Source organism: Anguilla rostrata, chromosome 5, assembly GCF_018555375.3.
Source record: "Anguilla rostrata isolate EN2019 chromosome 5, ASM1855537v3, whole genome shotgun sequence".
Lineage (NCBI taxonomy): Eukaryota > Metazoa > Chordata > Actinopteri > Anguilliformes > Anguillidae > Anguilla > Anguilla rostrata.
The window spans coordinates 4,298,341-4,321,710 of record NC_057937.1 but is presented as its reverse complement, the minus strand read 5'-3'; the positions used below and the strand labels follow the sequence as shown (position 1 = coordinate 4,321,710).

General features: G+C 49.1%; 1 protein-coding gene and 3 non-coding genes across 4 annotated transcripts; 3 read left to right on the top strand and 1 right to left on the bottom strand.

The window, feature by feature from the left end:
* Positions 1-936: 936 nt before the first annotated feature.
* On the bottom strand, positions 937-21,558 carry cntln (centlein, centrosomal protein). Its single transcript, XM_064337903.1, has 28 exons — positions 21,369-21,558; positions 20,732-20,821; positions 19,653-19,741; positions 18,883-18,967; positions 18,481-18,615; positions 17,938-18,117; positions 17,414-17,547; positions 17,080-17,242; positions 16,325-16,371; positions 16,100-16,229; positions 15,626-15,742; positions 14,598-14,726; positions 14,358-14,479; positions 13,643-13,759; positions 12,962-13,062; positions 11,478-11,572; positions 9,671-10,218; positions 8,406-8,463; positions 8,087-8,192; positions 7,409-7,635; positions 4,736-4,894; positions 4,124-4,221; positions 2,966-3,092; positions 2,686-2,823; positions 2,325-2,510; positions 1,881-2,066; positions 1,692-1,769; positions 937-1,531 (listed from the first exon to the last, which is right to left on the bottom strand). Exons 2-28 carry the CDS (start codon positions 20,810-20,812, stop codon positions 1,406-1,408), a joined length of 3,762 nt encoding a protein of 1,253 aa, XP_064193973.1. The 5' UTR covers positions 20,813-20,821; positions 21,369-21,558; the 3' UTR covers positions 937-1,405.
* Positions 3,238-3,310, top strand: trnat-ugu (transfer RNA threonine (anticodon UGU)). Its single transcript has one exon. It is a non-coding gene; the product is annotated as a tRNA-Thr (tRNA).
* Positions 3,796-3,868, top strand: trnat-ugu (transfer RNA threonine (anticodon UGU)). The gene has a single exon. It is a non-coding gene; the product is annotated as a tRNA-Thr (tRNA).
* On the top strand, positions 4,974-5,046 carry trnat-ugu (transfer RNA threonine (anticodon UGU)). Its single transcript has one exon. It is a non-coding gene; the product is annotated as a tRNA-Thr (tRNA).
* Positions 21,559-23,370: the final 1,812 nt, after the last annotated feature.

The following is a 23,370-nucleotide window of genomic DNA, read 5'->3' as shown; positions in this document are numbered from 1 at the left end:
CACTACAATTTAAAGAAAGTTACTCTATATGAGTAATGTTTTTTTTTTTTTTTGATTGCCAGGATCTCTAGTGAAGTTGTAGTGAAGTCTGAGGCAGACCACTCCCAATGTGGGACACCTCATCTACAATATGAGCTTAAAAATGATGGCAACATTGCAAACCCTGATGAAGAATGTCTCTCAGTCTTAAAACTGTTGTCCACCAACCAGGGAGGGATGTTTTTAGTGGGAACAGAGTCCACCATCTCACTGTAGAACACCCACTCTATCGGCTGACCAGGAGCCAGTAGTCTGGCTGCTTAACAATGTAAACTGTATTAGCATAAGAATGCTAGCTCTAGCTATGATGAACTGGCATGTCAATGAGTCACTAACAGCAGCAGTAGTAGCAAATTAGCGCTGTGAGCTAGCTGGCCAGCTTGTTACATATCCTGTGGCTGTAAAGGCACCCTATTTTAATACATATGACTAAGTGCTAATTAGCCACTTAGTCATACCTTCGTCAATGGAACTTCACTGCTTCAATCACGTCATGGCGATGCCTTCTCAGCTGGAACTAAATTGCTTCATTGACGATCAGATGTCTTGACAACCCATTTCAAAATGACTACATTGCTTAACTGATTTTTAAATAAGTGTGATTCTGTTTAGCTGTTCATTTTTACTGTGTGTAAGCATTGCAGTTTATTCTGGACTTACATTTTACTGAAGAAAATCACAGCAGAGGTAGAAAATCCCCCCGGTATTTTGTTTCAATCACCTGAAGTTGCTAATTAGCACAATTCTTCAGCCAGGAGGTAGAACTAATTAGTGAAATCAGCTGGTTGAGTTCATGGGTGGGAAGAAACACACGGCAGGATTTTTTACTTGCTGACCCCTCGACTTTTCTGAATGGCAGAGAGTTCAGATCAAGTATTCCAAGTACTGGCATCAAACTATAAGCAAACCAAACCGTCTATTTTATTAAAAAACAAATTCACACTCAAAACACATTCATTTCTATATAAAACGATTAACAGACAGCTGCCGACACAGAAAGCATGATCAGCTCATCTTTGCAGAGCACTGTTCCTTTGTGTCAGCTGACAATAAAAAGTCATTCAGGGTTTTTACTTCTAAGACATCCAAGGACATCTGAGCAGGCTGTGCCAGTGGTAATGCTATGACATCACCAAAGACTGCAACAATTCACACCGCGTGGCGTGTTGCTGGTGTGTCAGAGAACGTCGAGGTCAGGCGTGTTTCTGGCGTGTTGCTAGCGTGTCAGAGAAGGCCGGGGGTCAGGCGTGTAGTTGGCGTGTTTCTGGCGTGTCAGAGAGGGCCAGAGTCAGGCGTGTTTCTGGTCAGTTGCTAGCGTGTCAGAGAAGGCCGGGGTTAGGCATGTAGTTGGCGCTTTTCTGGCGTGTCAGAGAGGGCCAGAGTCAGGCGTGTTTCGGGCCTGTGTTCTGAGGGAAGCCAGCTCCTCAGTTAGCACCGTCCTCTCTCTCAGCTTGGCTCGCATGGCCTCCATCAACAGAGAGACAGACGGGATCTGAAAAGAAGCCGTTTAATTAATCACTTTCATGGCCTGGACACCTGGTACGCATGTCCTTTACAGAATAACACCTACCGGCCAGGTTTTCACAGGGAGGGAATTGCTGAGCCAATCAAAGTGTATGTTATCATTTTTAGGTGTATGAGGTCATTTATACCTGCTGTTGCAGAAGCTTCATCACTTGGTCCAGCCAGTCGTGTTCCTTCCTCCTCTCTATTTCCGCTTCTTCAGTATTCTGGGGATAAAACAGCAGAGCACCTCTTTAAAAACACAGGGTCACACGGGCCAGGGGTCTCCACACCTCGACCCGAGGATCTCCTTGGGTCTTCTGCGGACGCCACCTGACCTGCTCGGGGTCCAGGATGTCCTGCAGGTCGGTGTGGGACACGTTGAGGATGGAGGCCGCCAGGCACTGCGCTCTCATGAGGGACTCCTTGGACTGGCGGCTGCTCTCCGGATGCTTCCGCCGCCTGTGCTTCCGCAGCTGACCTCTGACCTCCTGCATGTCCGAGTGAAGCTCGCCGGCCAGCGCCTGCAGAAACAGCGACACCGTGTCATTAAAACACTCCACTGCATCACCACAGTGACACCTTGTGGTTAAAACACTCGCAGCTTTCATCTTAAAAATAACCTCGCTTTATTTTCAACAATACGCCCTGCTATCAATCTGCTATCAAACAGCTCTTTAGCGGTTAGCACGGCTGTACCTGGGCTAAGGTGATAGAGCTCTTTAGCGGTTAGCACGGCTGTACCTGGGCTAAGGTGTGACAGAGCTCGTTAGCGGCTGTACCTGGACGAAGGCGTGGAAGTGCTCCAGCTGCGCGTTGGCGACGGCCAGCTTCCTCTGCAGCGCGTCCAGGGACTGCGAGCTCTGCTGCGCCAGGCCGTGCATCTGCTGCGACGCCGTGCGCTCCAGCTCTGCCATCGCCTCCTCACACTGCAGCACCCGCGCATGCAGCGCCTGCGCCTTCTGGTCCTGCGTCGCATTAGAGAGACGCGTCAGACACACAGCGCATGGCAGAAACGCCGCAGCAGACTCCTCTATGTCCCACTTTTGACACTGATTGGTTAGAATGGAAACTCTCATATGACATCACAGTAGAGGTGACGTCATCCCTCGTGCCACCGTCTGGGTGATAGTGAGGCTTCACCTTCTTGTCCAGCAGCTTCCTCAGCTTCTGGCTGCTCAGCTCGTACTCGCTCCTCTCTTTGCTCGTCACGCTCAGCCTCCTCTTCAGCGAGTCGATGAAGGCCTTCCTGTTCGCCGCCTCCTCGGACAAAATCTTCACCTGAGTGAGCACGGGTACGAGTCATCATGGGGGGGGTTTACCTGGCCGTCCCCACCGAGACATAAGCTACAGTAATATGTTACTATGGTTACAACAAATCTGCTAGGATACGTATCCATGTACTAATGTGGATTTCTCATACTTTTCTCTCCAGGTCCTCAATGAGTGATTTCAGGCTCTTGTCGTTGTCCTGGAAGGTCTTCATTTTACTTCTTAAATCTTCAGCCAGCTGCCTCTTCATGGTGATGTCACGCTCCATGTGGGAAACCCTGAGAGGAAAGAACCCGTTAAAATATCCACCAAAGACACACTCCACGCAGATAACATTACTCACACACAGCAGATAACACTACTCAATACATGTACACGGCTGCAGCCTTAAGGCATCTAATGTTAGTCACTCACAACAGGTGTGGCTCCATAGCTCAGGGGTTAGAGCACTGGTCTTGTAAACCAGGGGTCGCGAGTTCAAATCTCGCTGGGGCCTAGGAGAAGTTTTGCATGACATTCTCCAGGATGTGGGGGAAAAAAAATCTATGAATACTAGTATAATGGGTAGGGTAGGGAAGAGCCCGTAACCGAAGGTTAAAGACACACATCTTCCGACAAGAAGCGATTATCGAATCAGATTAAAGATCCAACGTGTAGTGTCTCCACTTTCAAACTTTATTTCCCCATTCCACATAGTTCTGCTAAGGAAGTTTTGTTAATTATACCTGTGTGGGGATTTCCAATATACACATTCAATATACATTTAAGGAACGGTGTCTTAAAAGCGGAAAACGCCCACAAGCCGCCGATGTTGGAATGTGAGCACAATGACAGTTGATCTCGTCTGAGGAGGTGTGGCTTTACCCTTAAGTAGGTTAACACTACTCACACACAGCAAATAACAGCGCACACACAAGAATCTAACGTACGTTCGCCGCCCTCAGCCATCAAACATTACGAGCCAACAACAAAGACAGGTGTGGCTCCATAGCTCAGGGGTTAGAGCACTGGTCTTGTAAACCAGGGGTCGCGAGTTCAAATCTCGCTGGGGCCTACGCGACATTTTGCATGACTTTCTGCAACATGTGGGGGGGAAAAAAAATCAAGCAAATATAATGCGTAGGGAACCGAGCTGGTGACCCTAAAGCTGCAGGTTCCATTCCTAGGTAGGACACTGCCATGGGACTGCTTAAGCAAGGTACTTAACCTGAATTGAAACAGCATACAGCTGTATAATTGAATACTTTGCAATATTTTTAGAAAGTCTGCTAAATGCCAGGACTCACACATTGCAGATAAAAGGACTTACTTTTCCTGCAGCTCTTTCACCTGCTCCTCCTTGGCCTGAAGCTCAGTCTTCAGGCTTTTAGTGGCCAGCGTGTGCTTCGTTACCTCATTACATGCATTCTGGGAAATACGCACAATGGTGAGAGTATTAATATACAGGGACTTAGTTCAGCTGTTGACGTGTGTGCTTATGGGGGAGTGAGTGGGAATGTGACATTATAAAGGTGTCATATTTATAAATCCATATGTGGATGTGAAACAGGATCTGTTCCAGCACTGCAGCGCAAATACTCACTGCTAGGTAATTCTAACCCTCACAAATCCATTTTAGAAACGGTTTTAACTCTGAAACATTGGTCTCTTTGGTCAAGATTCCCTGCGATTTTGACAGAAGATCAGTGCTAATCGCACCAGGCTGGACTCAACTGTGGAGCGGATGTAATTAAAGCAATGTGACCTGCATCGATCAGACCAAAGCACCAATGGCCCAAACCTGTAGAAAATAGCAGGAAAAAAAGCCCTACACTCCAGTACAGTAGGGGGCAGCACTGCACTGTGCTTTCTACTGATGAAACAGCAGAAGAACAGGCAGCGGGAGGCACTCTGGAGGACAGCGTTCGGCCGCGTCTCTGACCTTCAGTTTAGCCTGCAGGCCCTTGAGCTCCGCCTCGGCCGTGCTTTGGGGTTCGGGGACCTGGGTGGGGGTACGGGGGGACCTCCGTTTCAGCTCCTCCAGCTCATGCTCCAGCTCGCTTCTCTGGTGCTCCGAGGTAGCGAGGTCAGAGGTCAGCTTCTGTTTAAAGAAACACTCACACGTAACTTCCCATGGTTACCAGATAACAGCACTCAAAAAAAGACAAAAAGACAGGTGTGGCTCCATAGCTCAGGGGTTAGAGCACTGGTCTTGTAAACCAGGGGTCGCGAGTTCAAATCTCGCTGGGGCCTAGGAAAAGTTTTGCAAGGTTTTCTGCAGAATTTGAAAAACAAATCAAATGCACAACGTTACAGCCATCTAACACCCCCTGGCACCACAGCTCGGGGGGGTCTGTCTGTGCAAGTGAATGTGAACTAACAGAAGTGAACGCCCAACAGTAGAGCCAGTGAGCTTTCCTTTCACCCATTAATGTCCTCCTCTTCACCCCATTAATAAAAAAATGGCGGGATCTCATAATCGCTGCTGTTTTTTTTTAAGCACATCTGTCACAAAGAGGAACAAAGACTAATTCCTCAGTAAAGGTAGACTGCAATGGAAAGGTCAGTTGAGATTGAATAATTACTGCGTCAATTCGAAAGAACTCGAGGCGCTCTTTTTCACTTAACAAAGAGCTCAAACATTTTTATTATGAACAGTGAACTCCATGGAAGGGAGAGAGAGAGACAGAGAGAGAAAGAGCGAAAGAGATAAAGAGAGAGACAGTGAGAAATAGTACTGATGGGTAGAAACATTTTTATTATGAACAGTGAACTCCACGGAGGGAGAGAGAGAGACAAAACAGTGAGAAAGACAAAGAGATTACAAGAAAGAGGGAGAGAGAGAGCAAGAGAGACACATATGCTTATGTATAGAGCGTACTGAGACACCATCTGAACAGCCTGGGATCTTGCAGTTATTTCAGAAGCTTCTCCGTCCTCATAATCAATCAATAGCCATGATTGATTTTATACATGAATAAGACCTACCTGTACAGTGCGCCAAAATTCTACACACCCTTGACAAAGATAAGCAAAAAAGGCGGTATAAAATAAATAATACAGGTAATGAGCTATATTGTATGCACAAAATTAATTAGAGCATTATATTATTTATACTAATGCAATCGCTCAGAGAAAGATTTGTTGAGGTGTCAATTTGACACTCATATTTTCAGTACTTTGCAAACCCTCCCTTCACAAGTATAACAGTACTGAGCGGTGTTCCAATGCTTTAGATTTCTGCTTTTTCCAGTACATCAATCCCAGGACCCACTGTGTGCATTAACGTGGGTTAACTTTTAACACATTCTAATAACAAGAGATTCTAATAATTATCATTATAAAGAAGTAATGATAAAGAAAATTATGATTATATAATAAGACAATTTGAATAGAAATGTTTGATGTCTAGCCCGATTCTGAATGCATTTACATATATAAAGGGGGGTGGGGGGGACCCTTCACAGCTTTAAGCCTCTGTTACAAAGCAGAGACCCCTGAGGGGCGGAGCCTAAATCAGAGGGGGACGTCTTCACTGCACTGCAGTTCCCAGCTAACTGGCTGTGATTTCATTAATTAAATAATTACGCTGACTGATCTCACTCCTCGTTAAGACTTCAGAGACGTTACCGAGCGTAAACGCCACACGCGCCGCGGTACCTGGGGCAGCCGCCGGAGCCACCGGGATTCAGAGCAACGGCACATCGCGGCGGATTCGGCCGAACTCAGGGGGTCTCCGCTGAAAGGGGTCAGGGGTCAGGGGGTCTTCCTGTACCGTACGCTAAACAAGGCACAAGGCCACTAGCTGCACTGGTCTCTTAAAACTCTTAAATGCAGCGTCACTGAATTCGGGCATTTTTCATAAGCATGGAACGCACGCCTGGTGAGGAAGGCCTAAAAGCGGGGGGGGGGGGGGGTAAATGCAGGCCGTAAATAAAAAGGCATTTCAGTTATTTTTTCTCGTTGTGCGTGTGCATCCCCAGCTGCAGAAACCCGGACGGCGGGCTGGACAAACAGAGCGCCGAGCGATGGGTAAATACACACAGGCCGCCGCGGTGGCAGCGGGGTCACACTGACATTTGGCTGATCCCTGGGTAAATGGCGCGGTGGCGGCGATGCCAGGGGCCGGGGGCCGGTCTGTACCAGCGGAGCGCAGCTCCTGGGGCCCCTGGGGGGACCCCCAGGCGGGACACGGCGCACTGGCTGTTTGCTCTGTAAGCCACCTGCGCAGCTCAGATGCACAGACTGCGCCTCTCCTCTCCCCTCCGATCCCCTCTGTTCCCCTCCCCTTCCCTCATTCTGTCATCACATTTTAAACCCTTTTAAACAGAAGTCACAAACCTGCTGTGTACTGAGCTTCTGGGGAGGAAGCGCAGGTTCACAGCCTTACTGAAGAGCCCTTCACAGTGTGTTAAAGCTGTATAGTACTGCAGTGTGTTAAAGCTCTATAGTGCAGTGTATTAAAAGCTCTTTAGTAGCACTTTAGTGATGCTGCAAGTGCACTTGCTGGTGTGGTAATGCCGTTAGCCAGGTTTGGTGATTGGAGGGCCCAGTGCCAGGGAATTACCCAATTGGACGGTTCAGGGCTGAGAGCGTGCGATTGGAGGGCTGGTACCTGTGAGAGCTGCTTGCTGGCGTTCAGCTTCTGCGTGAGCGCGCTCAGCTGCGACGCCATCTTGTCCTGCGCGAGCCGCAGCTCCTGGACGGCACTCTGCGCGGTCTTCTTGGCGGCCTGCAGGACGGTGACCTGCTGCTGCAGAGCGCCGATCCTCTGCTGCAGGGCCCGGGAGAACGCACCTCTCCTCCGGTACGCCCGCCAACCTCGCGGCACCTGCACGCAGCCTGAGACACACACACACACACACACACACACACACACCTTACTGCTGCACCTGCACGCAGCCTGAGACACACACACACACACACACCTTACTGCTGCACCTGCACGCAGCCTGAGACACACACACACACCTTACTGCTGCACCTGCACGCAGCCTGAGACACACACACACACCTTACTGCTGCACCTGCACGCAGCCTGAGACACACACACCGAATCACAGACGACTACTAAATGCACTGTACCATTTAAAGTGGACATTTGTTCGGCCACTTGTTAAAACAACCTCCGGACATAATTTAATACTATGCCTAACTACATATTAAATAAGGGGTGGGTCCTAGTAAAAAAAACCTTCGGAAACCTTTGCTTTTCAAGGAACCCCAGTGAAGCCGTCAGTACAAGGGAGTTAAATGTGTGACATCATTAGTGCACTCTGATAGGATGACTCACCAGGCTGGGCGTGTCCGACGGCCTCCGCTCGCGCGTCTCTGATATCGCCCGTCTGCAGGGCATGCTGGGAAGCCGAGGAGTCCCCACGGCGGCGATCGCACGGTGACTGCAGCAGATAACAGCGTAGCGTAACTCAACACCGCGTCCTGAACGCTGTTCCCCCTGGGCGCACCGCTGCACCGTTTGTACTCACATCAAACAGGAACATGCCGCTCGTTCATACCGGCCCACGTTAGGGTTCGATCAGCGGGAGTTTGATCTGCGCCACACTGCGGCTTTACACACACACACACACACGCAAGGAGGGGGCTGTGCTGACCTGTGGCCGGGCAGGAAGTGAGGTGTTCAGGCTGTCGGTGTACTCCTCTCCACTGTCACTGGAGAGAGAACAACAACATTCACTCACATACCCATTACAGCACATTTATACAGCATGAATACGTACAGGGGCATAAACACTCTACACAGTCGTTTATGGGCACAACCATCCTCAAGCCTCACAATTCAAGTTTAAGTGTTGGTCATGATTCATGTTGGAGCACTTTGGGGCCACACAATCATTCTCGTTTAGGGCCACTGAAACCCTAGGGCCGGCTCTAAATGAATAAATACACTGCTGATAATAAATGAAATTAAAAAAAAAATAAATTAAAAAAATCTCTTGCAGTGAGGGCCTAAATGCAGTTCCTGAGAACAATGGCTGTCAAGAATGACAGGACAGCACTGGCGAGATTCATTCGCAGTCACGATCAGACACGCACGAGCACACACAAAAGAAAACCACTGCTGCAAATTATGAATCAATCTAACAATCAAATGACTGACGTACAAAAGGGAGTAACTACGCCATTATCACAACTGCTTCCCATTTCTGGCTCCGGAATCGCAGTGGAATTTTGTGGCTGGAATCCCAATTTTTGGAGCATAAAGGAACCGCAGTGATTAAAAGGCCCAAGTGTAAAACTCGCTCACTGGACAATACCACAGACCACACCGCTTTCTAAACACCATTCAGTGAACAATAAGGTTCACTGGCTTTGCATGAAACAGTGATGAAACAACGGATGCAGCTAAATTTAAAGAATGTAACACAGCTGCTGAGCTGAGAGGAGGCAGGAGGCGGGACCTGGCTCAAGATTGACAGGCTCCTCAGAGGCGGGGCTACCCGAGCAGGTCTGGCTGGGATCCCCACAGCTGTCAGGAGCCCATACTGGAAGCGCCGGCAAAGCACATCAACCCGCCAGAACCGCCAATTCCAGCCCAGCGAGAGCGCAGTGGAAGATATTCAAGCGCAGCCAAGCTCTGTGTCTGCACAGGCTAGTTCTGCTCCCGCGCAGGCTAATTCTGCTACGCTTACCGGTAAGTCGCCTGTATCTGTATTAATGAGCAGCACAGGTAAGTCGCCTGTATCTGTATTAATGAGCAGCACAGGTAAGTCGCCTGTATCTGTATTAATGAGCAGCACAGGTAAGTCACCTGTATCTGTATTAATGAGCAGCACAGGTAAGTCACCTGTATCTGTATTAATGAGCAGCACAGGTAAGTCGCCTGTATCTGTATTAATGAGCAGTACAGGTAAGTCACCTTTCGGCGCTGACGTCCTCCCAGTCGTCCTTATTGGCCCTGGGGTGTGACGGGCGTGTCCTGGTCCTGTAGCAGGAAAGGCGTTGCCGCAGTGACCCCCTGGTCGAGGCGGCGGGGGCGGCGGCATTTCGGTGGTGTTTTCGGGAGCGGGTGCGGCTGTAGTCCCGCGCGGCCCGGAGCAGCCCCAGCTCCTGCCGGGCCCTCTCCAGGCGGAGTCTGGCCTGGGCCCCCTCCCTCCTGGCCTGGGCCAGCTGCCTCCGGCACGCCCCCAGCTCCTCCTCCAGCTCCTGCGCCACGCCCTGGTGCCACGCCCGGTCCGCCTGCTGCCGCGCGGCCGCCTGACTGCGCAGCCGCAGCACGGACGTCTGCAGCTGCTCCCGGGCCTCAGACAGCTCCTGATTGGCCGCCCGGAGGCTCTCCGCCTCCTGCTCCAGAGACCATGCCCTCTTCTGCAGCCTCTCTCTGGCCTCGGACAGGTCCTGATTGGCCTGCTTCAGGAGCTCCACCTCCTTCTCCAGGGACCACGCCTTCTTCTGCAGCTGCTCAACCTGAGAGGGCCACACAGGACCAGGACAGAGCAAAGCCTGCCATTTAAATCCAGGTTCCCTCTACAGGGGAGCCCCGATCACAAAAACACAAGGAACGGCACACATACAGAAGATCTTTGCGGAGTGTGATAGATCTTTGTGGAGTGGATTAGAGATGTACAGTTGGGCTGAGTGATAGACCTTTGCAGAGTGTGATAGACCTTTGCAGAGAGGATTAAAGGTGTGTGTTAGATCTCAGCGCAGTCAGTCACAGATGAGTGCATAACTAAAAGACGGCGAGCTCCTGGGCTGAGTCTGTCCCTCTCGCGGGTCTGATCCATTTCAAACACAATCACCCTCTCTGTCTGGCTGATGAGAGGCCGCCCTGAGGAGTACGACATCCGCACAGAGTCAGGCGAAAAAATCTCCTCAATTACCGCCTTTCCCCAGGACGAATCAGGCTCAGCCTATCCTCCGCTGCACATTACGTTTAACACACCGCCTGTCACTCACTAATGCCGCCAATGACAGGCCCCATTAGGGGTCCATATGGCAGTTATTGGCACACGGTCACGGGCATCATCTGCGGGAAATCAGCCCCAAACAATCCCATTCGCCTGGGTCCCGTGCATACATGCACTTCTGTGTCTGATCTAAATTTCTCCTGTTCTCTGATATTACGCCCATTAAGCCACTTATCTGAGGACCTGGACTGATATGCAGCTCTAAACAACCTGAGCATTACTGCATCTCCTACTGAGTACTACTCTGAGTACAGTGTAGTGTAGTATGGTATAGTGGCGCAAGTGAGTGTATAGGTAGGTGTGTGTGCCTGTGTGTTTATGTGTGTAGAGGTAGATGCATTCATGTGTGTGTGCGTGCATGTGTGTGTGCGTGTGTGCAGGTGTGTGTGTGTGTGTGTGTGTATAGGTTGGTAGAGGTGTATGTGTGTGTGTGTGTGTGCAGGTGTGAGTGTGTGTGTGTGTGTGTGAGTTTTAGTGTGTGTGTGTGTATGTACGGTCTGTGTGGTGTTGTGGTTTGGGTGTAGTGTGTGTGTGTGTGTGGTATGTGTGTGTGTGTGTATAGGTGTACGGTACCTGCTGTGCAGTGTTCTCAGTCTCCGCGGCGGACGGCGTTTTGGGGGTGCTGCAGCAGGTGTGTGTGTGCAGGTGTGCGTGTGTGTGTGTGTATAGGTTGGTAGAGGTGTGTGTGCAGGTGTGTGTGTGTGTGTGTGTGCAGGTGTGTGTGTGTGTGTGTGTATGTGTATAGCTGTACGGTACCTGCTGTGCAGTGTTCTCAGTCTCCGTGGCGGACGGCGTTTTGGGGGTGCTGCAGCAGGTGACCCCGGCGCCCTCGGCCTCCCTCAGCAGCAGCTCTGTCTCGCGGGGGAACAAAGCGCACGCCTGTCACCGCCTCAAAAGGCTTAATTAGCGCTAACGAGCTTCTCCACTTTACCTGTCCGTCCCTGCGCCCACGCTTCCCGGAAACGCAGCGCAGGGCTCGGGCCGCGATAATGGCTGCTAACTGCCAGCTCCGCTAACGGAAGCGCTACGCTAACGGAGCCGCGCAGCGCTGAACGGGGAGCGTGTGGGGGAGAGGCCGAACCAGCCTATCACGCGGCTGCGTTTGCGTTTGTTCATCCATTTAAAAAAATAATGTCATTGTCTTAATCCACAAAAGGCAAAAAATGCTCGTCATCAGCGGTATGTATCTGCGCATATCTGCATATGCCAGAAATGAATGTGATGCACAAAATAACAGCGTTGTTATGCTATGTAAGAAAGTTGTGTAAGTCGCTCTGGATAAGAGCATCAGAAAAAAGCCTGTAAAGATGGTAAAATACATTTTTTAAATTTGTGTAGCCAATAAAGTATTCTGCAGCCTCACACAAAACACAGGTACATAGAACGCAGGTAAACAGGACTGGCTACGTTCTTGCACTATGGTAATGAAAAAGAAAAAAAAGGAAGAGCAACCATTCTGACTCTTCAACTCTCTTAAAACGGACATACAGTATCCGGAACCCAGTGTGTAGAAAGAGCTGAAGTTAAATATTCATGCCCCAAACTTTCCCGGTCAGTCGACCTTTGGAGGGCAGGGAGGCGCAGTTCGCTCAGCAGGTTGACGTTCTGTCCTGCGTTCAGCGATGGTGGCGTTTGTTAGGTGAAATTAGCCCCTGCTTTCGTCTCGCGAAGACGTCACATCCAATCGGAGGCTCAGCGGGGGCCAGCACAGCGGAACGTGCCGGAAGCTCACCCCGGGGAGGGGTCCCGCGATCACAAGGGGGGGCGGCCGGGGATTCGCTACCTCGAGATGAAGCCTGCGTCTCCCTGGGCCCGGACGCGAGCGCGCGCGTTAACGTCTATCCCATAACGCACGGAGACACAACCTCCCCGTGTTAGCGCCTTTCATCTCAGCGCTGTCCTTCCTCTCTCTGTGTCAGCCTGCTCCCCCTGATAGAGAGGGACGGGACTCACAGGTACCGGCGCAGGGATGTGTGCTCAATGGCTTTTTGCTTCAGAGTCAGTTTGGTGCGTTTAATGTGAAGCCCTGCTTGACTCCACACCCTGAAGAATTTTTCTTTTTTTTTGTTGCCAGGATCAATTCTGCACTTTTTTCTTGGACATGCAGCCATTTTGCTATGTCACACGTGTCATGCGTACCACACCCCTCTCTCCATGCCTCGGCCCCCCCATCTCCATGCTTCGCCCCCCATCCCTCCATGCCCCCCCCCACTCCCCTCCATGCCCCCCCTTCCCCTCACCTTGCTGCTCCTGCTGCAGGCTCATGCGCACCTCCTGCAGCGCGGACCTGTCCACAGCGGCCTGCACGCGCAGCACGTCCACCTCCTCTTCCAGATTAGTCCTGCACCCCCCCCCAGGACAAAAAAACCTGCTTTACACAGCACTGTGCACCACGCTAGCATTAGCATTAGCAAACGCACTGAACAATCCCATTCATCGAGCAGTGCTAATTCATTCATTAAAAATGCCTGCAGATCACCGAATGCTAATGGCTAACGGTACAGTTGTGTGAATAATGAAACAGAGGCCATTCCTCCTGGGCTTTCAGAGGCATACGCTGCAGTGCGTACGTATCTGAGGACTGGACCAAGGACAAAGGACACTCATTACCGCAAACACCTTCAAGATGAAACCCCAAAAGTCCCGACATCTTTATTACAACTCATTTAAGTCAAAGTCCAGGATGGTGTCCGCAACGGTTTCTCACAGTGCTTCATAAATAATACATCTTAAAGGCATTTTTTGGCTGCTTAAGGTTTTTGTTAAATTTTTTCGTCTGAGCGTACGTGTTGGTCCAAAGGCTGGCGAGGTTCTTAGTGAGCCAAGTACACACTCACTTCTCAGTGGCGAGGTTCTTAATGGGCCAAGTACACACTCACTTCTCAGTGGCGAGGTTCTTAATGGGCCAAGTACACACTCACTTCTCAGTGGCGAGGTTCTTAGTGAGCCGTTTGAAGTAGGCCAGCTCATTCCAGACGCCGTCGCTGTCCTCCTGCCGGAGCTCCCAGGCCTCAGCTCGCTGCTTCCTCCCCCTCGGACTATAAACCAAACACAGAGTTACTGTGCACACTGTACACAAGCCTAACCCAACACAGAGTTACTGTGCACACTGTACACAAGCCTAACCCAACACAGAGTTACTGTGCACACTTTACACAAGCCTAACCAACACGAGTATGTGCACCTGTAGCCAAGCTAACCCAACAGAGTTATGTGAATACAAGTCTACCAAACCGAGTAGTCACACTGTACACAGGCCTAACAACACAGAGTACTGGACCTTTCCAAGCCTAAACCAATGCAGGTCCTGTTGCCAAGTGATAAAGAATGTAGATTTGTTCCTTCGTGATAAAGGATGTGGATCTGTTGTTAAGTCATAAAGCATGTGGATCTGTTGTTAAGTCATAAAGCATGTGGATCTGTTGTTAAGTGATAAAGAATGTGGATCTGTTGTTAAGTGATAAAGAATGTGGATCTGTTGTTAAGTCATAAAGAATGTGGATCTGTTGTTAAGTCATAAAGAATGTGGATCTGTTGTTAAGTCATAAAGCATGTGGATCTGTTCCTAAGTGATAAAGGATGCAGATCTGTTGCTAAGGGTTAGGTGTTTTGGGTGTGAGGTGATGCTGCTCGTACAGGTTTTGGGATTCCTCAGCCTGCTTTAGCTGCTCTTTGAGAGTTTTGTAGTTGTTCTGAAGCACGTGCAGCCTCTCCTGCCGATTCTCATGGGCTTTCTTCAGTTCTGCATTCTCCTCCGTCTGTCAAAACACAAACCCATCCCCTTAACTCTGCATTCTCTCTGTTTATCAGTCAATCAAACACAAACCCCACCCCTCAGCTCGGAAGTTGTAAACACGCTGGCCGGTGCGGTTTCACCTTTAACTGAAGCATCTCTTCCAGGTCTCGAACCCTGGCCTCAGCCCGCTTCAGCCCCCCGAACGGTCCCCTTCTGCCACCGCTGCCGCTCGCCGGGGACAGCGACCGGGAACGCAGCACAGATGCACCCTGGGAGAGAAACACGCCACAGCCTGAGAGGCATCTCATCTGACACCTCAACACAGACACTCAGCCCTGGGCAAACGACATGCACTAGACACTACAAGAACACTCAGGCACTCGAATGAGCAGTCCTGAACTACAACACAGAACAACTCAGCCCTGGGCAGAACTGAGCATGCTCACTCTGAACACCTACAACACAGAACAACTCAGGCCTGGGCAGAACTGAGCATGCTCACTCTGAACACCTACAACACAGAACAACTCAGCCCTGGGCAGACACTGAGCATGCTCGCACCTGTTTCTGTTTCATAGAATGGCAATAAAACAGAACACCCCCAGAGGCGAACAGAGTCTGCGCACAACACAGCTGGCTTTACCCCGCCAGACGCTAATGAGCACGCTCATTTACATTTACATTATTTCTTCAACAATAACGATGTCCCATTAGGGCAGACTACAGGGTTATAGATGCAGGAACACTGGCCTCCCTACAATGGAAGGGAGAAAAGAACGGTCTAATTGCCCTGTGGTTATACTTAATAGGACAACTGCGTAACTGCAGGGAAATCTCTTTCTTAGTAATATTGGAATAAAGGATTCAGAATGAGCAGACCAGATGGTCGATCACAGACACGACCTCAGATCGGAATGTTTAGACACCTGCACTTTCAGGAGTAAAACAAACCGTGTGACTCTAAACACACGCAGGGGAAGAGGACAGGAGTTCTCTGGTGATGCGTCTGAGGATTCTGCGTGTGATTGGCTGTACTGTTACCCAGGGAGGGAGGGGTTATTATACATCCTGGCGGTGTCTCCTCTAGACAACAATTACACAGACCTCCAGCACAATCCAGGCTGAATGAACAGGTGGGTGAGCAGAGAGGTGGGTGGGTGTTCAGTACCTGCGATATCCTCAGGTTGGTCTGTGTGTCCCGGCTGGGTGTTGCGCTCAGGGTTAACGGCGACTCTTCATCCTCCACGCACTCCCCTCTCACACTCCTCCTCCTCCTCAGCCGCTCCTGGAGCGCAAACCAGCGTTAGCCAGGCCGCCGTACCGCCAAACCCGCGATCCGTAACCGTGAATCATCTCCTCAGCGGGGAAAACGCGCGTCTCGTGAAGCCCATTACAGCGGCAGTAATGAGGAAGTGTGTGTCTGCTCCCTTATCGGTGCGCAATTACCCAGCGGGGGTTACGCCAGGGTTCCCACGGCAGTAGCAGCTGGAACACGCATGGGGAACACACAGAGAAGCATGCACCATGTCCGCCTCCAGGACTACGAGTGGAATGTCTGTAGTTACTCTGGCGGATGGGGGAACAGGCTACAGTGGCGGTGGGGGGGGGGGCGCGGTGGCGGGGGGCAGGTATTTGGGCTCACCTCCGGCTGTCTGTAGTTGCTCTGGCGGATGGGGGAGCAGGCCGCGGTGGCGGTGGTGGGGGGCGGTGGAGGGGGGCAGGTATTTGGGCTCACTCTCCGGCTGTCGAGTGCTGGCGAGGGGAGCATGAGCCTGGCGAGTGGGGCGCTGCAGCTGGGCCTCAGAGTGGAGGATCTCCGCTTCAGACACTAGCTGCGGTCGTCAGAGAGTAGCCATGCGAAGCTGGCCTCCTGGCCTTCAGAGCCTGGAAGGTCTCATTCAGATCACTGTAGAGCTGGGAGGATCCATATAGCATTACATTCAATTAGCATTACATTGCATTCCATTTATTTAGCATTACATTACATTCATAGAGACATACGGTGAAAGAGCACAGAAGTGCATCTACTTGGGTCACGTGAGTAACAGTAACGAAGCATTAAATGTAAGTGAACCTAGAACCCCAATACAAATCACAGATTAACATGGCTAACATCCACATAAATCCTCAAAGTTTGCCACTGTCTACTTCATTCTTTATATTTAAACTATATTTAAACTTGTCTCACTACCGTTAGACTATTCAGACAGGGGTGCGTGCGTGCTATTCATGCAAGGGTCAATGGACAAGGTCAATACCATGGCGACGACTGCTCTTTTCCTTGGGCATAATTTATAACATCGCATCACAAATTCCTGTTATCCATTATGGACTGAATGCTAAAGTAAGGAAGCAGAGAGGACTGAAGAAAGGCAGGAGCTGTGTAGAGGCAGCGGGGTGGGTTGGATGTGTTGGGGCGAGCGGTATGTGTTTGGTCGGATCTGGGATGGAGGTGTTTGGGCGGGCAGTGGGGTAGGATGGAGGTGTTGAGGGGGTGGGATGGAGGTGTTGGAGCAGGATGGAGGTGTTGGGGCAGGATGGAGGAGTTGGGGGTGGGATGGAGGTGTTGGGATGGGTTAGATGTGTTGGGGTAAGCGGGATGTGTTCGGGTGGGCACGTTACCCGCTGATAGGAGACGGAGTCGGCGGAGTGCGCTGCCTCCTGCGTGCGCAGCACTCTCTGTGTGTCCAGGTTGAGCTCCTCCAGCTGCTTAATGAGCTGCGCCTGGTCAGACGCGTGCTCCACACTCTGAGTGTACAGAGCCTGCAGCTGCTGCTGGTCCTGCCTGCGCACGCACACAGGGGAGCACTGCGTAAAGACACACATGCACGCCGCACGCTCTCACGCACACACACACACACACACACACACACGTACAGCACAGCTCATATACACAAAGTGTATATAAATACACATGTGGAGCACCCAATACTCACTCACGCACTACACTACTCACTTGAGTCTGGTCACATGGTCATCCATTTGTTCCAGCTCTTTTTCTCGGGCAGAGAGCTCAGCTGTCAGGTAGCTGCACCTCTCACGCAAGTCTTCAATTTGCTGCTTCGCATCCTTCAGCTCACCTTCAAATATCTGCAGAAAAAAAACACATATCGTGGATGGACAAAGAGAATTTTCAAACAGAGGAATGGTTTGTGAAACACAGAGGAATGGAGGTGTTATACATGAACTGGGCTAGTAACTCAAAGGTTGCAGGTTCGATTCCTGGCTGTGGCACGGCCGTTGTATGATATCAGCAACTGAAATAATTCAGTAAACTTCCTGGCCAAGAGTACCTGTTAAATACCCGGAATGTAAGTGTAAAATGAGGCGTGGTACAGGTGTGTACAGGCACAGGTGTGTACAAGTTTATGCAGGTGTGAACAGGTACAGGTGTGTACAGGTGTGTAGAGGTACAGGTGTGTACAGGTTTGTGCAGGTGTGTACAGGTAAAGGAGTGTACAGGTGTGCACACGGCCTCACCTGGGCTTTGGTGTGGATGGCGGTTTTCTCCTGCGACCACTCGACCGCCTGCTCCAGGAGCTTCTCCAGGTCCCTCTGCATGCGACCGCAGCGATCGTCCAGCCCCACCTTCGCCTCCTCCAGCTCTCCGACCACGCCCTGCTGCTCCGCCTCCCTCCGCTTACTCTGCTCCTGACACGCCTACAGGGCGGAGTCACGGGGGGTGGGGGGAGGGCCATCACACACGAGAAGATATAGGCGTTGTAAGTGTGTAAACTCTTAAATCAGCCTAAGTGTATTCAGCTAATTAGCTCATTAGTCCAGTGTAACTGGTGACCACAAACCCTACAAACACACCAGCCCTGCAGGAACGGAACTGCCCACCCCTGGACTAATCAGAGGTCTCTCCTCTCTGTCTCCAGTATTAACCATTTACCCTGAAGCTAGCCTCAGCTGTTTTGAAGTGACTGTGAGGCTGGAAGCAGTGCTGGAGGTCACAGTCAGCAGCCCCGCAGGAGGTCAGGGGTGGGTCTGACTGTCAGGGTCACAGAGGCGAGTACGGACCTTCAGCTCCTGGCTTTTCTCCTTCAGTCTTTGGCGCAGAGCAGCCACGTCCTTCGTCTTCGCAGCGCTGTCTTCCTCCGCGGAGCGTGCTCTCTGGGCCAGGCTGCTGTTCTCCTGCTGCTGGCTGGTAACCCTCTGCAAAGGACCAAAGAACAGCACAGCGATCAGCCACAGAACAGCATGGCGATCAGCCAAGAACAGCACGGCGATCAGCCACAGAACAGCACGGCGATCAGCCAAGAACAGCACAGCGATCTTTTTGCTGATTTTTCTGCTACCCTGTAGAGTGTCTTTGTGACAGTTTTCTATTTAAAAAAAGCACTATACAAATAAAATGGCATTTGATCTTATTTACAGAGAAGAGAAAGGATGTGCCATAAAATACGAGAACACCAGCCCTACCTGTTCCAGCTCCTGTATTTTATAGTCTTTGACTTGAAGAATCTCCAGAACTTTCCGGTCTTTGGCCTCTCCTTTCTGCTTCTCTCTAAAAGAAGAGAAATGAGAGAGGAAAAAAAACGACATTAACCGCTCACCCTGAGAGCACTCTTCATCTAATCATCACTGTCATCTAAAGGATTAACATCATGCAGAAATAAAAATCACTCAGCGTATGGCAAGTGACAGCAAATTAGCACATCACGCAGCCAAAAATATGACAGCTTTATTCACCCAGTGAAAAAAAAAATTATTTCGAAAACCATCTCTATGCAGGGTTTGGATCCTCTGGTTTTTGCAGGCCAGCTAAATTACAAAAATGAGATGATTTTTCCCCCCCTATTCCTCACTGATTATTTCTGCCTTTACAGAAATTATTTTTTGCAGTACAAACACTCATTATATTCTAGCAGGCACTGGGACTATAAGTAAAAAAACTCACAGAATTTAAAAATGATAGAATACTAAAACAATAGAATACTAATTTTTAAAAGACTATGTTGTAATTACAGACTGTTAAAATGAAGCAGTCAGTGATTCTATCTTTGAGAATGCTTTCTCTTAAGGTTACTAAGTTCAGAGTCAAATCATTATTACAAGGTCGTCTGGTTAAAAATTATGCTGCAAAAAAGAAAAGAAAAGGTGTCCTGACCTGCACACATTCCTGCTTGAGTGTTGGGGCAGTACAACAGTGCTGAAAGGTCCTTGGAAGACATTTTAAAATGAGTACTCACCGCTCTACCACCAAACTCACTGCCTGCGTGAGGTCCGGATTGGCAACCTGCAGACGCTTCCATAATGACCACACAAACTCTTTGTCTGCCTAAAAAAGGGGGAGGGTCCAGACCATTAGAACGCTTTTAAAATTAATTAGTTAATTTATCATTAAAAAAGTGTTAGAAAAAATATTTACCACGATGGGTCCCAAGATTGGCAAAATAGAATAAAATAAATACAGCAATTCTCAAGAACAGTTAGTCTTACAACTTGATGCCACAGCTATAGTAAAATGTTAACCATTGATAGCCTTTTGATTCAACAATACAACACTAAAAACTACTTCCCTGCCATGTTCAACAGACACAACAACTGATCCTTTCTGTCGAGTTTTCTTGACAACTTAAAAAAAAAACCGTTTACAACGGCCTCAGTCAAAAAGTAGCAATCAGAAATGTGAGTGACATATTCCCAGTGCGCAGGCACCATCTGGTGGAGTCATCGTTATCCTCCCAATTCATCTCTAACGACAGCTCGTCGCGAGCTGCAGCTACGCGTCACAGCTGTGAAACACCTGTGCAAAAGCCGCTAAAACACTCGGGCTTCTGCCTCGATAGGGTCGTAAAGGCGGCAGCTAACGCGTATGGAAGACTGAACTTGGGTGTCAGGGTGCCGTTGATAGATGTTTCCTTAGATTTAACCTTACAGTAATGTTAATCTGCACTGAGAAAAACAAACATCCTAAACTCAGTTTAGATGTCGAAATAATGTGTAGTATTTGTATTTTTAAGACACAGCAACATAGTTAACCACCCAGATGGTAATGACAAACAACAAATTAGCTCCAGGGGTTTGCCTTTAACGTGTTCGTGCTTTTTTATTAAATGTGTAAGTCAGCTCAACCCCCCCCCCGTAAGTCTTGCACCTGTCCGCTACTTCACCATGACAACAAACCCCAGCGTGTGTCAGTTACCTCCAAACCCCAGCCTCCGCAAAGCCAGGTTCCGTCTACGTCAAGATATATACACCTCACATGCACCTGCATCCCCGCTTTCGGTTCTGAACATGTAGGATTCTGGTGCATCTTCAGGTTTACCTGACATTGAACCAGCTCCTCTGACAGGTTCCGTACTTCCTCCTCTAAGAGCATAATGCGATGGTTGTCCTTCGCAGCCATATTGTCGTGCTAAAAAACACATAAGTAAACTTGACGTTAGTTCAAGCGGTTACCAAACACCGGTTAATCCACGATTTGCATGTACCACTGCCCACACGTCCCATAGGAAGGTGACAATGTAGATTAGGTAGCTTGTAATATGACTGACGATAAGATCTTATTGTGGAAAATGTCAAATCGTAGCTAACACTCGACACTGTTTTGATTTTAGAACTCGCTATCTAACAAGTTTGCAAGCAAACAGATTACTGGCAAGTTACGCGAATGCATTTCATCAGCAGGCAAGCTCAGTCAGATAACTTCTAGACTTTAAATAAACTGTTGAACATTAATGAAAATTATGTATAATCCAAGCATAAAGCACATAGAACTAGCTAGGTGGCAGAGTAGCTAGGCAGACCAATCAGCTGTTCTGAATCAACACGTAGCTGTTAGGCTAGGCAGCTAACATAGATATCTATCTCCCATCGGAGCGGATTCGGGACGATAATGGGTCCAAGAAAACATTTACACGACTCTGATTAACAATCTTGGCTAAAGTAAATCCGCGACTTACTTTATTAAGGATTTATTTCTTCGCAAGTTTATTCTTTAAGGCTGTCTACTCCACTGTAGAATATTCGCAGCCATTGAGTGCTTCGGTTGCTAGACAGCAGCTTGTTCTTTCAAACGGGCGCGCCGTTGTGTTCCGCAAATTGTCCCTTTGCTGTTCACGGCATTTTGCAGCAGTCCGGCGAGTGTTTGCGGCCTTAGCAACAAGACCAGGCAAAAACTTTTCAGCTTCTCTATGAAGTTCGAATGCTTAGGGGTGAGTTATCGCATATCAAATTTTTGTTTCTTTTATGGGAGTACATTTTTGCTCTGCTACCCATGGAGCTAGCGAAGGTAAACATGGATTAAAGCGAAGTTTGGATATATCTGCCTATAAATGTAATATACCTCATAAATTGGTGAGGTTATAAATCATGATGATTTTTGCACCTTATCATTTTTTGGCCCATTGCCCTTTTAAAAATAAGTTTTTGCTTTGAACTCGTAATTTTCCACAAATGGTTTAGTTTCCATGACAAGGTGTCCAAATTTTCAGCCCTGCAGATTTCACCTGTTGGCTGAAAACCTTAATCAATGGAAAAAGCAACTCCTTTTTCAAGGAATAATTAGCTCTATTGCAAACCACGACAGAGAAAAGTGTAACAGTACTTTGTAATTCAGGGGTTGCAATTGTGGTTTGAAAGAAGTGTAGGTGACAGTGCAATGTCTATATGAACCAGTTGTTAGTGCCATACAGTAGTCAGGTAAAAACAGAAGAATGTATATAAGAACACATGACTACATCATGATACGAACAGGCCATTGAGCCCTTCCAGATTCATCCTTTAATGTAAAATCACAAAACGAAATCTGATCAAACATAAAGGATTCTCTGTCTTGTTAACCGCGAACCTTGATCATGCAAATTTTGGGCATGAAAAATTCAGGAAACAAGCCTCGGCAGAGGTGGAGTGTTGAACCCGAAGCTGTCAAACCACAGGGAGCCACAGACTGGTCTCCTCCCACTTTACCACCATCTTTGATTTGACACAGGAAGTCTACGTGGCTTACAACTCACTGAAGAGACTTGCGAGCCATATGCGGGGTGCAGGTTTAGCGAATGTCTGTCGCAGTGTCAGTTTGAGTTCTGTTTAGCAGGCTGTCATCGTTGAATGATCGCAAGTGCTACGGTACCAGAGAGAGATGCCACGGCTGTCATACGGTGTGTGTGTGTGTGTGTGTGTGTGTGTGTGTCTGAGTCTGTGTGTGTGCGTGCGTGTGTGTGTGTGTATGTTTGAGTCTGTGTCTGTATGTGTGCATGCGTGTTACTGTGTGTGTACATGTGTATATGAGCAATTCTGTGTGCGATTTGCTCCAGTGCTTGTGTTTAATCTTGTGTCTGAATTGAATGCGTAAGCTCTACGAACCGCATCATTATGGAGGTGTATTAACCTTTGACGGAACCACGGGCAGCACCGGACTCACTCATTGATACATCTTCATGAGTAATCAGGACGGTTGCGTCATCAGTGCAGCCATGTTTCAGCATCCATAATGCAATGCTTGGGTGGCTACTGACCAAAACGGTCCAAAATGTTCTCTGCAGTTGGTTTTAAGGCTTGAAAACATAGATGCCCCTGAAGCAGCAGATGGGAAGTTCATTTCTCCGCTGTGGGGCATTTGTGGGACAAACTCTGCCCCAATCCCACCGCCTTAATGCCCTCCAGTTGTCTCATTGTTTTTAAATACATGTGTGACACGTTCATCCTTAAACCAGAAGATGAGGGAAAGGGAAGAGAGGAGGAAGAGACCCGCGTGTGGCCTCTTGCAATCTTAAGCTGATGTCTTAAAAGCCCACTTTAGGCAATAAGACTTTAAACGATCAAATCTCCTCCATCTCCTTATCACTTCTCTTGTCCCAAAAGAAAATGCCGGGGAATTATCTACAATCAAACAGCAACGGCTTTAGGAAGTGCCCTTAAGTGCTCTGTGTTCATTAGAGGGCAGCGGGTACATCCTGGTATTCA